Source organism: Nycticebus coucang, chromosome 22 (genome assembly GCF_027406575.1).
Source record: "Nycticebus coucang isolate mNycCou1 chromosome 22, mNycCou1.pri, whole genome shotgun sequence".
Lineage (NCBI taxonomy): Eukaryota > Metazoa > Chordata > Mammalia > Primates > Lorisidae > Nycticebus > Nycticebus coucang.
The window spans coordinates 41,273,248-41,291,811 of record NC_069801.1 but is presented as its reverse complement, the minus strand read 5'-3'; the positions used below and the strand labels follow the sequence as shown (position 1 = coordinate 41,291,811).

The following is an 18,564-nucleotide window of genomic DNA, read 5'->3' as shown; positions in this document are numbered from 1 at the left end:
CCCGCCCTGTTGCTGGATCCAGGTGTGTCACACGCCAGAGCTGCTTCCACAACCAGAACTCCCTAGCTGGAGCAGCCCCAGAGGAACTACACAGGGTCACTCCCTACCAAGATCCAGCAACAATAGAGTGATCCCACTGGGGTCTAATCTTAGAGAGATACATCCCCAACTCAGAGGTTGGCCAGAGGCAACAGTGAAAAATAATGATGAGGTGTAATCAACAGAAAAACTCTGGCAATATGAATAATCAGAGTAGATCAACTCCCCCAAGGATCAATTGGGCAGACACAGCACAAGATCCCATGCACAAACAAATAGCTGAAATGTCAGAAATCGAATTCACAATCTGGATAGCAAATAAGATTGAATTAGAACTCCAACCAGTAACCCAAAAGATATCTCGAGAATTCAACAAATTCAAAGACCAAATGACCAAAGATTTTGACACATTGAGACAAGAAGTTGCAGCCCTCAAAGATCTGAGAAACACAGTAGAATCCCTCAGTAACAGGATGGAGCAAGCAGAAGAAAGGATTTCTGGCATTTAAGACAAAGTTTTTGAACGCTTCCAAACTCTCAAAGAGGATGAGAAATGGCAGACAAAAACAGATCACTCTCTCAGAGAGCTCTGGGATAATTCGAAGAAAACTAATATTCGTCTTATAGGGATCCCCAAAAGCAACGAAGTGGCTTCACAAGGCACAGAGTCTCTTCTCCATGAGATTATGAAGGAGAACTTTCCAAACATACCAAGAGATTCTGAAATTCAGATAGCAGACAGTTTCAGAACTCCAGCACAACTCAACACGAATAAGACATCCCCCAGACACATCATAATCAATTTCACTAAAGTTAATATGAAGGAGAAAATTCTGAAAGCTGCCAGACGAAAGAAAACCATCACCTACCAGGGGAAGAATATTAGAATAACTGCAGATCTCTCTGCTGAAACCTTTCAAGCTAGAAGAGGATGATCATCGAGTTTTAATCTCCTAAAACAAAATAACTTTCAACCCAGGATCCTGTACCCAGCTAAACTGAGTTTCATTTATGACAGAGAAATTAAATACTTCAATGACATGCACATGTTGATGAAATTTGCCATAACTAAACCAGCTCTCCAGGATATTCTCAGACCTATCCTCCATAAAGACCAGTGTAATCCTCCACTACAAAAGTAAACCCACCCATAAAATTTTGATCAAATTCCAACTTCCACAGTCGGAAAAGGATTAAAAATGTCCACCAGACTCTCTAAAGTCTTATCAATATTCTCAATTAATGTGAATGGTTTAAACTGTCCTCTAAAGAGGCACAGGTTGGCTGACTGGATAAAAAAAACTCAAGCCAGATAACTGCTGCATACAAGAATCACATCTTACAATAAAAGACAAATATCGACTGAAGGTGAAGGCATGGTCATCTATATTCCAGGCAAATGGAAAGCAGAAAAAAGCAGGTGTTGCAATCCTGTTCGCAGACGCAATAGGCTTTAAATCAACCAAAATAATTAAGGATAAGGATGGACACTTCATATTCGTTAAAGGTAATACTCAATATGATGATATCTCTATTATTAATATTTATGCACCCAACCACAACGCATCTCAATTAATAAGAGAAACTCTAACAGATATGAGCAACTCTATTTCCTCCACTTCCATAGTAGTTGGAGATTTTAACACCCCTTTAGCAGTGCTGGATAGATCCTCCAAAAAGAAGCTAAGCAAAGAAATCTTAGATTTAAACTCAACCATTCAACACGTGGACTTAACAGACATCTACAGAACATTTCATCCCAACAAAACTGAATACACATTCTTCTCATCAGCCCACGGAACATACTCCAAAATCAACCACATCCTAGGCCACAAATCTAACCTCAGCAAATTTAAAAAAAAAGAAATTATTCCTTGCATCTTCTCAGACCATCATGGAATAAAAGTTGAACTCTATAACTACAGGAACCTGCATACCCATAGAAAAACATAGAAGCTAAACAACCATATGCTGAAGGATAGATGGGTTATAGACAAGATTAAGAAGGAAATCACCAAATTTTTGGAACAAAACAACAATCAAGACACAAATTACCAGAACCTCTGGGATACTGCAAAGGCACTCCTAAGAGGGAAATTTATAGCACTGCAAGCCTTCCTCAAGAAAACGGAAAGAGAGGAAGTTAATAACTTAATGGGACAGCTCAAGCAACTGGAGAAGGAAGAACACTCCAACCCCAAACCAAGCAGATGAAAAGAAATAACCAAAATCAGAGCAGAATTAAATGAAATTGAAAAGAAAAGAATTATACAACAGATCAATAAATCCAAAAATTGGTTTTTTGAAAAGATCAATAGAATAGATGAACCTTTGGCCAACCTAACCAGGAAAAAAAGAGTAAAATCTCTAACTTCATCAATCAGAAATGGTAAAGATGAAATAACAACAGACCCCTCAGAAATTCAAAAAATCCTTAACGAATACTACAAGAAACACTCTCAGAAATATGAAAATCTGAAAGAAATCGAACAATACCTGGAAGTATGCCACCTACCAAGACTTAGCCAGAACGAAGTGGAAATGTTGAACAGGCCTATATCAAGTTCTGAAATAGCATCAACTATACAAAATCTCCCTAAAAAGAAAAGCCCATGACCAGATGGCTATTTTTTTTTTATTAAATCATAGCTGTGTACGTTGATATGATCATGGGGCATCATTAACTACCTTCACAGACCGTTTACCAAGTTTCACATATACCCTTGTAAGATGCACCACTGCATCTTCCCTCTACCCACCTCCCGCTCCCTCCCCTCCCTTTCCCCATTCCCCCTATTCTTAGGTTGTAACTGGGTTATAGCTTTCATGTGAAAACCCTAAATTAATTTCATAGTAGGGCTGAGTACATTGGGTACTTTTTCTTTCATTCTTGAGATACTTTACTAAGAAGAATATATTCCAGCTCCATCCATGTAAACATGAAAGAGGTAAAGTCTCCATCTTTCTTTAAGGCTGCATAATAATCCATGGTGTACATATACCACAATTTATTAATCCATTTGTGGATCGATGGGCACTTGGGCTTCTTCCATGACTTAGCCATTATGAATTGGGTTGCAATAAACATTCTGGTACAAATATCTTTGTTATGATGTGATTTTTAGTCTTCTGGGTATATGCCCAGTAGAGGGATTACAGGATTCAATGGCAGATCCATTTTTAGATCTCTTAAGTGTTCTCCATATCTCTTTCCAAAAGGAATGTATTTATTTGCATTCCCACCAGCAGTTCAAAAGTGTTCCCTTTTCTCCACATTCACGCCAACATCTCTGGTCTTGGGATTTTGTGATATAGGCTAGTCACACTGGAGTTAGATGGTATCTCAAAGTAGTTTTGATTTGCATTTCTCTGATAATTAAATATGATGAGCATTTTTTCATATGTCTGAAGGCCGCACACCTGTCTTCTTCAGAGAAGTTTCTTTTCAAATCCTTTGTCTAGCCTGCGGTGGGATCCCTTGTTCTATTCTTGCTAATGCATTTGAGTTCTCTGTGGATTCTGGTTATTAAACCTTTGTCGGAGACATAACCTGCAAATATTTTCTCCCATTCTGAGGGCTGTTTGCTTCCTTTACTTACTGTGTTCTTGGCTGTGCAGAAGCTTTGTAGCTTGCTCAGGTCCCAGTAGTGTATTTTGGAAGCTGCTTCAATTGCCCAGGGGGTCCTCCTCATAAAATACTTGCCCAGATCGATTTCTTCAAGGGTTTTCCCCTCACTCTCCTCTAGTATTTTTATAGTTTCATGTCTTAAGTTTAAATCTTTGATCCAGTGAGAGTCTATCTTAGTTAATGGTGAAAGGTGTGGGCCCAGTTTCAGTCTTCTACAGGTTGCCAGCCAGTTCACCCAGCACCATTTGTTAATAGGGAATCTTTTCCCCACTGAATGTTTTTAATTGGCTTGTCAAAGATTAAAGAATGGTAAGTAGCTGGATTCATCTCTTGGTTCTCTATTCTGTTCCAGACATCTGCTTCTCTGTTTTTGTGCCAATACCATGCTGTTTTGATCACTGTTGATTTGTAGTATAGTCTGAGGTCTGGTAGCGTGATTCCTCCTGCTTTGTTTTTATTTCTGAGTAATGTCTTGGCTATTCGAGGTTTTTTCTGATTCCATATAAAACGAACTATTGTTTTTTCAAGATCTTTGAAGTATGACAGTGGAGCTTTAATAGGGATTGCATTGAAATTATATATTGCTTTGGGTAGTATGGACATTTTAACAATGTTGATTCTTCCCAGCCATGAGCATGGTATGTTTTTCCATTTGTTAATATTTTCAGCTATTTCTTTTCTTAGAGTTTCATATTTCTCTTTCTGGAGATCCTTCACGTCCTTTGGTAGATAAATTCCCAAATATTTCATCTTCTTTGGCACTACTGTGAATGGGATGGAGTCCTTTACTGTTTTTTCAACTTGACTATTGTTGGTATATATAAAGGCTACCAATTTATGAATGTTGACTTTGTAACCTGAGACGCTGCTGTATTCCTTGATCACTTCTAAGAGTTTTGTAGTAGAATCCCTAGTGTTTTCCAGATATATTATCATATCATCTGCGAAGAGCAAAAGTTTTATCTCTTCTGACCCTATATAGATACCCTTGATCGCCTTTTCTTCCCTAATTGCAGTGGCTAAAACTTCCATTACAATGTTAAAAAGCAATGGAGACCATGGGCAGCCTTGTCTGGTTCCTGATCTGAGTGGAAATGATTCCAATTCAACTTCATTCAATATGATATTGGCTGTGGGTTTGCTGTAGATGGCCTCTATCAGTTTAAGAAAAGTACCTTCTATACCAATTTTCTTAAGTGTTCTGATCATGAAGGGAAGCTGGATATTATCAAAAGCTTTTTCTGCATTGATTGAGAGAATCATATGGTCTTTGTTTTTTAATTTGTTTATGTGCTGGATTACATTTATAGATTTACGTATATTGAAGCAGCCTTGAGACCCTGAGATAAAACCGACTTGGTCATGATGTGTAATTTGTTTGATGTGTTGTTGGATTCTGTTTCTTAGGATCTGGTTGAATATTTTTGCATCTATATTCATTAGTGATATTGGTCTATAATTTTCTTTTCTTGTTGGGCCTTTTCCTGGTTTGGGGATCAGGACGATGTTTGCTTCATAGAATGTGTTGGCTAGTCTTCCTTCTTTTTCTACCTTTTGGAACAGGTTGAATAATATAGGTACTAATTCATCTTTAAAGGTTTGGTAGAATCCAGATGGCTTTACGTCAGAATTCTACAGCAAACCCACAGCCAATGTCCTATTGAATGGAGTTAAATTGAAATCATTTCCACTTAGATCAGGAACCAGGCAAGGTTGCCCATTGTCTCCATTGCTCTTTAACATTGTTATGGAAGTTTTAGCCATTGCAATTAGGGAAGAAAAGGCGATCAAGGGTATCCAGATAGGGTCACAAGAGATCAAACTTTCACTCTTCACAGATGATATGACGTATATATGGAAAACACTAGGGATTCTACTGCAAAACTTTTAGAAGTGATCAAGGAATACAGCAATGTCTCAGGCTACAAAATCAACTCCCATAAATCTGTAGCCTTTATATATACCAACAATAACCAAGCTGAAAAAACAGTCAAGTACTCTATTCCTTTCATAGTAGTGCCAAAAAAGATGAAATACCTGGGAGTATACCTAACAAAGGATGTGAAAGATCTCTACAAAGAGAACTATGAAACTTTAAGAAAAGAAATAGCTGAAGATGTTAACAGATGGAAAAACATACCATGCCCATGGCTGGGAAGAATCAACATTGTTAAAATGTCCGTACTACCCAAAGCAATATATAATTTTAATGCAATTCCCATTAAAGCTCCATTGTCATATTTTAAAGATCTTGAAAAAATAATACTTTGTTTTATATGGAATCAGAAAAAACCTTGAATAGCCAAAACATTACTCAGCAATAAAAACAAAGCAGGGGGAATCACGCTACCAGACCTGAGACTGTTCTATAAATTGATAGTGATCAAAACAGCATGGTACTGGCACAAAAGCAGAGAATTAGATGTCTGGAATAGAATAGAGAACAAAGAGATGAATCCAGCTCCTTACCGTTATTTGAACTTTGACAAGCCAGTTAAAAACATTCAGTGGGGAAAAGATTCCCTATTTAACAAATGGTGCTGGGCGAACTGGCTGGCAACCTGTAGAAGACTGAAACTGGACCCACACCTTTCACCATTAACTAAGATAGACTCTCACTGGATCAAAGATTTAAACTTAAGACATGAAAGTATAAAAATACTAGAGGAGAGTGCAGGGAAAACTCTTGAAGGAATCGGCCTGGGTGAATATTTTATGAGGAGGACTCCCCAGGCAATTGAAGCAGTATCAAAAATACACTACTGGGACCTGATCAAACTAAAAGGCTTCTGCAGAGCGAAGAACATAGTAAGTAAAGCAAGCAGACTGCCCTCAGAATGGGAGAAAATATTTGCAGGTTATACCTCCAGTAAAGGTCTAATAACCAGAATCCACAAAGAACTCAAACATATTCGCAAGAAAAGAACACATGACCCCATCTGAGGGTGGGTAAGGGACTTGAAGAGAAACTTCTCTAAAGAAGACAGACGTACAGTCTACAAACACATGAAAAAAAGCTCATCATCCTTAATCATCAGAGAAATGCAAATCAAAACTACTTTGAGATATCACCTAACACCAGTAAGAGTAGCCCACATAACAAAATCCCAAAACCAGAGATGTTGGCGTGGATGTGGAGAAAAGGACACACTTCTTCACTGCTGGTGGGAATGCACCCTAATACGTTCCTTCTGTAAGTATGTTTAGAGAATACTTAGAGACCTAAAAATAGACCTGCCATTCGATCCTATAATTCCTTTACTAGGTTTTTACCCAGAAGACCAAAAGTCACAATATAACAAAGATATTTGTACCAGAATGTTTATTGCAGCCCAATTCATAATTGCTAAGTCATGGAAGAAGCCCAAGTGCCCATTGACCCACGAATGGACTAGCAAATTGTGGTACATGTATACCATGGAATATTATGCAGCCTTAAAGAAAGATGGAGACTTTACCTCTTTCATGTTTACATGGATGGAGCTGGAACTTATTCTTCTTAGCAAAGTATCTCAGGAATGGAAGAAAAAGTATCCAATGTACTCAGCTCTACTATGAAGCTAAATTATAGCTTTCACATGAAGGCTATAACCCAACTATAGCACAAGAGTATTGGGAAAGGGCCAAGGAAGGGGAAGGGATTGGGGAGGTTTTGGTGGAGGGAATGCAATGGGTAGGGCCACATCTACAGTGCATCTTAGATGGGTACAGGCAAAACTTAAAATGCAGAATACAAATGCCTACTTACAATAACTAAGAAAATGCCATGAAGGCCACGTTAAACAGTTTTATGAGAATATTTCAGATTGTATATGGAAACCCGCACAGTATACCCCTTGATTGCACTAATGTACACAGCTATCATTTAACAATAAAAATAGATAAATTAAAAAAGGATTGGGAGACAATTTTTTAGGCAAACAGAATTTAGAAGAAAGAGGGGTTGTGATCTTACTTTCAGATACAAGTGGATTTAAAGCAACTAAAGTCAAAACAAAGATGGACACTTCTTATTGATCAAGGCAAAAATACAACAATAAGACATTTCAATTCTAAATATTTATGCACCCAACTTAAATACTCCCAGATTCTTGAAATAGACCTTACTTAGTCTAAGCAATATTATATCCTATAATGCCATAATAACAGGGGACTTTAACACTCCTCTTACAGAGCTGAACAGATCCTCTAAACATAAAGATATAAGGGACTTAAATGAGACCCTAAAACAACTATGCTTGATAGACATATATAGAATACTCTATCCCAAAGCTAAAGACATACATTCTTCTCATCAGCCCATGGAATGTTCTCCAAAAATGATCATATCTTGGGACACAAAACAAACCTCAACAGAATCAAAAGAATTGAAATTTTACCTTGTATCTTCTCAGACCACAAAGCATTAAAGGTGGAACTGAACTCCAACAAAAACCTTCAACCCCACCCAAAGGCATGGAAATTAAACACCTTTATGCTGAATGACAGTTTGGTGCAGGAAGAAATAAAAGAGGAAATCATTAACTTCCTTGAGCATAACAACAATAAAGACACAAGCTACCAAAACCTATGGGATACAACAAAAGCAGTCCTGAGAGGAAAATTTATTATTTTAGATGCCTGCATCCAAAAAACAGAAGGAGAGCACATTAACAAACTCACAAGCCAGCTTATGGAATTGGAAAAAGAAGAGCAATCTAAGCCTAAACCCAGCAGAAGAAAAGAAATATACAAAATTAAATCAGAGATTAATGAAATTGAAAACAAAAGAATCATTCAGAAAAGTAATGAAACAAGGAGTTGGTTTTTTGAAAAAATAAATAAAATAGATAAACCTTTGGCCAGACTAACTAGAAATAGAAAAGTAAAATCTCTGGTAACCTCAATCAGAAATGATAAAGGGGAAATAACAACTGATGCCACAGAGATACAAGAGATTATCCTTGAATACTATAAGTAACTCTATGACCAGAAATTAGACAATGCAGAGGAAATAGATCAACATTTGGAATCACACCCTCTGCCTTGACTTAGCCAGGAAAAAATAGATCTCCTGAGCAGCCCAATTTCAAGCACTGAGATCAAAGAAACAATAAAATAATCTGTAAAATGTGTCCTGATCTGGATGGCTTCACACCAGAATTTTATCAAACCTTTCTTGGTTTTGGTATCAGGGTGGTATTTGCTTCAGAGAACATGTTGGGGAAGGTTCCTTCCTTCTCAATGTTTTGGAATAGATTCTACAGTATAGGTACAAGCTCATCCTTGAAAGTTTGATAGAATTCTGGTGTGAAGCCACCCCATCCAGGGCTTTTTGTTTTTTGCTGGAAGATGTTTTTTATAGTTTCTTTGATCTCAGTGCTTGATATTGGTTTATTCAAGGATCTATTTCTTTTTTTTTGGCCAGGGCTGGGTTTGAACTCGCCACCTCTGGCATACGGGACCGGCGCCCTACTCCTTGAGCCACAGGTGCTGCCCTCAAGAGATCTATTTCTTCCAAGTTAAGTGTAGGGAGGTGGTGTGATTGTCCAGGTAGTGGTCCATTTCCTCCACATTGTCAAATTTCTGGGCATAGTTTCTTACAGTATTCAGAGATAATCTGTTGTATCTCAGTGGTATCTGTTGTTATTCCCCTTTTTTGTTTCTGATTGAGGTTATTAGAAATTTTATTTTCTACTTAATCTGGCCAAAGGTTTATTAATTTTAATTATCTTTTCAAAGAACCAACTTCCTGTTTCATTACTCTTTAGAATGATTCTTTTGTTTTCAATGTCATTTATTTCAGATTTAATTTTGGTTATTTCTTCTGCTAGGTTTGGGATTGATTGCTCTAACTTTTTCATTTCCTTAAGATGATTTATTAGGTTGTTGATGTGCTTTCTTTCTGTTTTTCAGATGGAGGCATCTAATGAGATTTCCCTATTAGGACTGCTTTTGCAGTACCCCACAGGTTTTGGGAGCTTGTAACTTCATTATTGTTATGTTCTAGGAATTTAATAATTTCCTCCTTTATCTCTTCCTTGACCCCACTGTCATTCAGCATAAGGTTTTTTAATTTCCATGCCTTTGTGTGGAGATGAACATTTTTGTTGGAGTTGAGTTCCACTTTTATTGTCTTATGGTCTGAGAAGATACAGGGTATATAATTTTAATTCTTTTAATTTTGTTGAGGTTTGATTTGTGTCCTAGAATATGATCTATTTTGCAGTATGTTCCATGGGCTGATGAGAAGAACATATATTCCCTAGTTTTGGGATAATGTGTTCTGTATGTGTCTACTAAGCCCATTTGTTCTGGGATCACATTTAAGTCTCTTATCTTTGTCTAGTTTCTGGTTAGAAGATCTGTCCAGTTCTGTCAGGGGGATGTTAAAGTCTCCAGCTATTATGGAGTTATAGGATATCATATTGCTCAGACCAATTAAGTTCTGTTTCATAAATCTTGGAGCATTTAAGTTGGATGCATAAATATTTAGAATTGAAATGTCTTCTTGTTGTATTGTTCCCTTGACCAGTATGAAGTAACCAGCATAGATGTTTTTCTTTAGATTATTTGACATTAAACTCTGCTTGAACTGAGATTTTTAGATACTGGAATAAAGGAGCTAACTATAGTGATATTTGGAACACTAACATAATAACGTTTTTTTGAGCATTTATGGTATCCCAGACACTATTCTAAGCACATTATATATAAAATATATATAATTTGTGAACACATTTAAATATAATTTTGGTATACTCTGATGACTCATTCAGTGTACACCAGAGAAATAGGCAAGAAATCTTTTTCCTCCTAGAAAAGGGAATCTGGGTAATTTTTTAATTTTTTTTTTTCTTGAGACAGAGACTCACTATGTCACCCTCAGTAGAGTGCTGTGGCGTCATAGCTCACAGCAACCTCAAACTCTTGGGCTCAAGCAATTCTCTTTCCTCAGCCTCCCAAGTAGCTGGGACCACAGGTGCCCGCCACAACACCCAGCTATTTTTTTGGTTGCAGGTGTCATTGTTGTTTGGCAGGCCCTGGCTGGATTCGAACCCGCCAGCTCCAGTGCATGTGGCTGGCACCCTAGATGCTGAGCTATGGGTGCTGAGCCAAATTTTTTAATTCCTTAAATTTGAATGCTATTCTGAAAACTCTCAAAAAAAAACATTTAACCATTCAATATTGTTGTTGATAACGCTTTATGTATCTGTTTCATCTGAAAAGCAGTTTATTGTTTAGTCTCCCTGCCCCCCCCCATTGATGTAAGCTACTGAACGGAGCAGAGTAATTTCTGAAACCAGTTTACCCTATGTTGCCCTTTTTTCTGTTAGAATATTCAGTAACCCAGGTGGTAGGCATTTGTCTCTCATATCCATTTTGGCAGCATATATACCTTGTATATATGTATACTATTTCTGCAGAGAGCTGATTGATGAAGGTGGTATTTTTTTTCCAATCTGTGTTAAATCTGTGAACTGAAAAGGAGGCATCCAATCTGTAGTTCAGAATAGATTGGTTATCCACCAGTGTATAAGATAACTTGTTCTGTAAGTCTTATGTGCCATAGAGTTGTAAGGGGAAAAATGAAATTATTGTTTTTAAAGTAATTATGTTTTATGCTGTGGGATTTTTATGTGAATTTTCCAGACAAATTCTTCCTGTTTTATCTTCTTTGTACATAAAATGTTTCGAAATTTTTTTTAACCCTCAATCTTTTTTTTTTTTTTTTGAGACAGAGCCTCAAGCTGTTGTCCTGGGTAGAGGGCCGTGGCATCACAGCTCACAGCAACCTCCAACTCCTAGGCTCAAGCTATTCTCCTGCCTCCGCCTCCCAAGTAGCTGGGACTATAGGCACCCGCACAATGCCTAGCTATTTGGGGGGTTTGTAGCCATCATTGTTGTTTGGCGGGCCCAGGCTGGATTTGAACCTGCCAGCTCAGGTATATGTGGCTGGCACCTTAGGCGCTTGAGCCACAGGCGCCAATTCAAACCCTCAATCTTTTAAAATACATACCTAATTTCTTTATGGGGATTTAAGTACAGGAATACTGGCTTACCAGGTAATATAGGTTTATCACTATAAGTGAATGCCTGGGCTTAGGAAACATTATTGTTCTTTAACCGTGGTTGCTGGCACAGATGGAGAACAGAGACTACTGCCTGTCAAAGCTGCTACTGAGAAGGGCAATGGCTGTTCTTCAGTGGTTAATATAAGAAAAACCTCTTGATTTGCCAAAGAAGTCTGGGAGTGGAACAGATGGCTGATCACAAGAAGGACCCTCCAGCTTACTCAGCTGCTCTGAGAAGCTTAGGGTCACCTCTTTAATACAAACAAAGTAGCTCTCAGGGTAATGGGGAAGCATCATTTACAATCCTGAATAACAACATTACTACTCACTTTGCAATCTCTTACACCTTTACCCAGTGTGAACACCATCTGCTTCTTGCAGGCACGGCCCTGGCCAAGTTGGGATTGCTACTGAATGAATGATACCTTTGGGAAATGTGTTCTTTGCAAATTACTTTCACATGAGTCTGACAGGTAGATAAGTATAATGTCTTCATAATTAAGAAACTGAGGCAAGAGGAATTTTAGGGGTACTGGAATTACAGGTCAAGCATTATCCTTCCTGATCTCTTTGTATCATGGTATTAGTCCACAGAGCCATACCAGTGCTCTTGTTTTAGGCAGTAATTACCCATTTTTTGAGTAAGGCTTTCTGGAAAGGAAATTAGTTACTTTATGGATGTTACCCTTACTGTTAAGCTTTCTCTGGACTTCTGTTTTACTAGATGATAGAAAGGAGAGAAAAAGTGGCTGCTTTATTTCCTGCTATTGCACTGCTATGGCCTTCCAAGAGACAGGAATTAAGTGGGAAGATTTAATTTACATTATGCAGTTTCATCAAAATCAAATTTATTCAAGAGGGAGCATTCTTGCTCAAAGGAGTTAGTTTATATATTTACATATATTTTATTATATATGCATATATGTTACATATATATTTTAACTGACTATGAGAAAAATTATTCTTTTTGTAAACCACAGCCAGGGCTCTTCTTTTCCCTTTCATTGGCTGAAATGACATTCATTTTCATGCATTAACACCTGCCTAGAGGCATGGTGAATCAAAAGAGCAATGAGCAAAGTGGTTCTAATTGCCCAGGCTTTACTAGAGCCTCTCTTATACTTAGAAACACAAAAGACTTTGAATGATGACTGAGGACTGTACTGAGAAGTGTTTTCCTTTAGAACTCTAAGCAGATGATTCACTCACTATGCTGTTGAATCTTGTACAGACGAGTTCATGAGCACATCTTCATTCTGTAACAACATCACGACGCTTGTTAATTTCAGTTGCCTTAACCATTTGCCCAGAAAACCTGGCAAATGACAAGTCAGAGTTTACTAACTTGTTATTAGTACATAACTCTGTCTTTGTAGAAGTGTACTTGATAATTACCTTTATAAAGTAATTTAAACAGCAGAGTCATACTAAATATATTGTCATGGTTAAGAGTACAGGCTTTGGAGCCAGACTACCAGTGTTTAAATCTCACTTCTATGTTTTACAGATTGTGTGATCTTAGATAATTTCTTTTATCTCTCTGATCCTCACTTTCCTTGTCTGGAAAAGGAGGATAACAACTGAACCTACTTTGTAGAGTTGTTGTGAAAATTTTATTAGTTGATATATGGACGGCACTTAGAACAAAAATATTGTCTAACATGTAGTAAGTATCCAGTATTTGTTAGATAATAAAACTATGAAAGATATAAGCAGTGGTGCCCAGAAATGAGAATGGAGGGGATCAGAGAAGTTCAGGCCAGGTTTATTGAAAATGGAGGGTGACCTGTCTGGGCAATACAAAGGTGGCATCTGCACCCTGGGGCAATTAGAGACCTTGTTTATATGGAGCTGTAGGGGTGGGCACATTCCACAGCCTACCTGGAAAGTTAGGGTCTTTGGCGTCAAACATCTGTGGGTGTTGGTGAGGGTGGCCAGATCCTTTGTGTCTTTGTCTTAGGAAGAAAGGTAGTGGAAGAGGTAGGGGAGGAGGGAAAAGGGTTCGTGTGGAGCTGCGCTAGGCCCCCCAACACATTGCTCATATGTTACATTTTTTAAAATAAGTTATAAAAATTGGCAGAACAAGACATCTGTCCATTTGCAGTATAAATATGAGTTATGGGAAATAATCTTGATACTTCAATATAATTAACATGTATACAAATTATTTGTGCACCGTCCCAGTAAACTTGTTTAAATATGAGCTGATTTAATTGTAATTATAAAGTCAGGAATTTCATAAATGTAGTTAACCCTCTGGGAATGGTAGATATCATTATGTAAATTAAAGACTTGGGCTAGTGTTCATTTATTCATTCATTCATCCATAAACAGTGAGTTGTTAACAATGCCCTTACAAGTGTGCCCAAGATGAAAACATGGAGATGAAAAAGATAGAACCCCTGCTTTCAAGAAATTAATAATCTAAAGGGAAAGGACAAACATGAAAACTATTAATTACATTGATATCAAATGCTACAATAGAGATATGACTGATGAAATATGAGATTTCAGGAAGAAGCACTTAACCAGTTGTCCAAAGAGATCAAGGAAGACTTCCCAGAGTAGTGACTCATTTGAGTCAAGAATTAGAATGAGGACGTGAGAAGATCATATATACCTATTATAGGAAACTTCACATGCAAAGACATAGAGGCTAAGAAAATAGAGAGAACATAGCATAGTCAAGAATCTGCAAGAAGTTTGATGTGTTTAGTGTGTTGACAAGTGGTAGAAAGCAAGTCTGAAGAGACAGAAAGCACATCTTAAGAAATTCGAACTTTATCCTATAATCATTGGGACCATTGTAGGATTTTAAGCAATTCAGTTCAGAGCTTTTATAAATGTTTATCTTGTGCCAGACTTTATTAGGTAGCAGAAATATAAGTTGAATAGGTCATAGTTCTATAAGAATGAGAAAGGGAAAACATGAGTCCTGTGATCTTTCGGTTATCAAATTAAATCTGCCCAGGAGATTGCATCTTGATTATTCTCTGCCATTTGTCCCTGTTAGGATTCCACTTTGCTCTCAGTTTAGTAATTCAGTGAGTTAGCATGATTTAGAAATGTCTTAATTTTAAAAAATTTTTAAAGAAGCATCTGACTTTCCTAATCTAAGAAAATGAGCTTGATATTTTAGAAGTGTTATAATGGAAAATAAAATGTGCTTGTTAGGAGCTTAGACTCCAAAGCCAGACTTCCTAGGTTCAAACCCTAAGTCTGCCTTAGTTTTTTTTAAACAAGAAAAAATAGGCATAATAATAGTACTGGGCACATAATCTTGTGGTGAGGATTAAATGATGTATGTAAAAGAACTTAGAAGTACCTAGCTCAGGGGTTGGGAGACCAGCCTGAGCAAGTGCAAGACCCTGTCTCTACTAAAAATAGAAAACCTAGGCCAGGTGCAATGGCTTATGCCTGTAATCCTAGCACTCTGGGAGGCCAAGGTGGATGGATCGCTTGAGCTCAGGAGTTTAAGACCAGCCTGAACAAGAATGAGACCCCATCTCTACTAAAAATGAAAAAACTGAGACAAGAGGATTGCTTGAGCCCAAGCATTTGAGGTTGATGTGAGCTATGATGTCATGGCATTCTGCCAAGGGCGACAAAGTGAGAATCTGTCTCAAAAATAAATAAATAAGTAAGTAAGTAAATAAAAAACTACTTGAGTGGGCACATATAGTCCCAGCTACTAATGAAGGTGAGACAGGAGGATTGCTCAAGCCCAAGAGGTTGAGGTTGCTGTGAGCTGTGACTCCAGAGCACTCTACCCAGGGCAAAAGAGTGAGACTCTGTCTCAGAAAAAAAAAAGGAAGAAACATTACAACAGATACTATAGAAATACAAAATGCCATCCAAGACTACTCTGAAAACCTCTATACACACACACACACACACAAAAAAAAAAACAAACAACCTAGAAAATCTGGAGGAAATGGATAAAGTTTTAGAAACACACAACCTCTCAAGCTTAAATCAGGAAGAAAAGAAATTCTGAACAGACCAATAACAAGTAGAAAGACTAAAGCAATAATAAAAAAATCTCACAATTAAAAAAAACAGCCCAGCTCGGCACCCATAGCACAGTGGTTACATACACCAAAGGTGGTGAGTTCAAACCCAGCCTGGGCCAGCTAACCAGCAATGACAACTGCAACAAAAAATAGCCGGGAGTTGTGGTGGGTGCCTGTAGTCCCAGCTACTTGGGAGGCTGAGGCAAGAGAATCACTTAAGCCCAAGAGTTAGAGGTTGATGTGAGCTGTGACGCCACAGTACTCTACTGAGGGTGACATAGTGAGACTCTGTCTCAAACAAACAGACAAACAAACAAAAAAAACCAGGATCCAGTGGATTCCCAGCTGAATTCCACCAGACCCACAGAGAAAAACTGGTACCTATCCTATAGAAACTGTTCCATAACGTTGAAAAGGAGGGGATATATCCTAACTTACCCTACTCTAGAAAACTAGAGACCAACAGCTCTCATGAACATAGATGCAAAAATCCTTAACAAAATATTAGCAAACAGAGTCCAATAGCACATCAAAATGATAATTCACCATAATCAAGTGAGTTTAATCCAAGGGATGGAAGGATGCAAATCAGTAAATGAGATTCATCACATAAACAGAATTAAAAACAAAAACTGTATGATTGTCTCAATAGTTGTAGAAAAAGCATTTAACAAAATCTGGTACCATTTTCCTGATAAAACCCTCAATAAGCCCAGTCACTGAGCCGCCGCAGAGGACTCAGCAGCCTCCCCCTTGAGCCCCCTCGCTTCCCGACGCTCCGTTCCCCCCGGCCCGCCTTCTCCCGCCGCCGCCTTCCGCAGGCCGTTTCCACCGAGGAAAAGGAATCGTATCGTATGTCCGCTATCCAGAACCTCCACTCTTTCGACCCCTTTGCTGATGCAAGTAAGGGTGATGACCTGCTTCCTGCTGGCACTGAGGATTATATCCATATAAGAATTCAACAGAGAAACGGCAGGAAGACCCTTACTACTGTTCAAGGGATCGCTGATGATTACGATAAAAAGAAATTAGTGAAGGCGTTTAAGAAGAAATTTGCCTGCAATGGTACTGTAATTGAGCATCCAGAATATGGAGAAGTAATTCAGCTACAGGGTGACCAGCGCAAGAACATATGCCAGTTCCTTGTAGAGATTGGACTGGCTAAGGACGATCAGCTGAAGGTTCATGGGTTTTAAGTGCTTGTGGCTCACTGAAGCTTAAGTGAGGATTTCCTTGCAATGAGTAGAATTTCCCCTCTGTCCCTTGTCACAAGTTTAAAAACCTCACAGCTTGTATAATGTAACCATTTGGGGTCTGCTTTTAACTTGGGACTAGTGTAACTCCTTCATGCAATAAACTGAAAAGAGCCATGCTGTCTAGTCTTGAAGTCCCTCATTTAAACAGAGATCAAGCAGGAGGCACCTGGCAGTGTCAAGCCTGAAACAAAGCAATAACATGGTGTTTCAGCCAAGCCCACAGCCCTAAGATCACAGACGGCTATGCCTGGCCAGAAGCTCCTCGCCTCTCCCTCTGCAGAGTTTCCAGCCCTAAGAGAATGTCACCACCTGGACAACCCTCGGTGAATCTGAGAGGATGGGGTAAGGCAGCAATGCAGCTATACCTCTAGAGGGAGTCTTTGGTAGTAAAGGAAAGATGCCCTGGTGTCTCCAGGTGGGCAGAACTTAGGCCACCTTCCCTCCAATCGGGTGATAGGACATCTGGCTTTCCACCAAGGTCTTTTTGACCAGACATATCTTAGCTAAGGGATGTCCAACATCAGAATGTGAGCCCAACCTTCTATCAGTTAAACTTTTGACAAGGGAACAAATCTCAAAACTGATGTATCAGCTATGTAGCTAGCTGTAGAGCTTGCAACTTAGTAGCAACAGCTGCCCAATGCCATGTGAAGTAACAAGACTGGTTTTTGGGTTTTTTCCCTTCAATTTTAATGTTATGTGTAATGTATTTAAACCCTTATTTAAATAAAACTTGTTTTCAGAAACACCTGAAAAAAAAAAAAACCCTCAATAAGCTAGGCATAGGATAAACATACCTTAAAACAATAAAAGCCATATATGACACACCCACAGCCAACATACTGTTGACCTTGGTAGAGTGCCGTGGCATCATAGCTCAACAGCAACCTCAAACTTTTGTGCTCAAGCAATCCTGGTGCCTCAGCCTGCTGAGTAGCTTGGGACTACAGGCACCCTACACAATGCCCAGCTATTTTTAGAGATGGAATTTTATTCTTGCTCAGGCTGGTCTCCAACACCTGAGCTCAAACAATCTATCCACCTCAGCCTCCCAGAGTGCTGGAATTATAAGCATGAACCACTGTGTCCAGCCAAGAATGGCCATTGTTAATAAGGCAAAAAACAATAAATGTTGGTGTGAAGGAGTAAACAAACTATTTATACCGCCATAATATCCTGAAATTTAAAACAATAGACCAGATCTTCACAAACATACACATAGAAGGAATAACTTCCAGGTCATAGTACAATACAGGAACTATAGTTGGCAGCAATATATTCTATAATTTCAAAATAGCTAGGTTTGCAACGTTTCCAGCACAAAGGAATAAGGTGATAGATATTCTAAATACTCTAATTTGATCGTTACACATTGTATGCATATGCATGTCATATAAATGTATATAAAAATTATATATTAAAAAATACAAGCCAAGCCTATCATTCTTGGGCATTTGAATATTTGATAAGTAAGATGATTTCACAAGATATGTGTTTTCTTTTTTGTATCTCAGAAAAATGCATATGAAGGATTATCACAAAGATGATATTTGGAAAAAATTAGTCTATAAAGT

At 38.2% G+C, this 18,564-nt stretch overlaps 2 protein-coding genes across 2 annotated transcripts in view; both read left to right on the top strand.

The window, feature by feature from the left end:
* The window catches only part of ZSWIM5 (zinc finger SWIM-type containing 5), a 214,886-nt gene that overhangs the window by 121,414 nt on the left and 74,908 nt on the right, over positions 1-18,564 (top strand). The gene's annotated exons all lie outside the window — the stretch shown is intronic.
* On the top strand, positions 16,446-17,736 carry LOC128575260 (eukaryotic translation initiation factor 1). The gene has a single exon (XM_053576773.1). It carries the CDS (start codon positions 16,589-16,591, stop codon positions 16,928-16,930), a length of 342 nt encoding a protein of 113 aa, XP_053432748.1. The 5' UTR covers positions 16,446-16,588; the 3' UTR covers positions 16,931-17,736.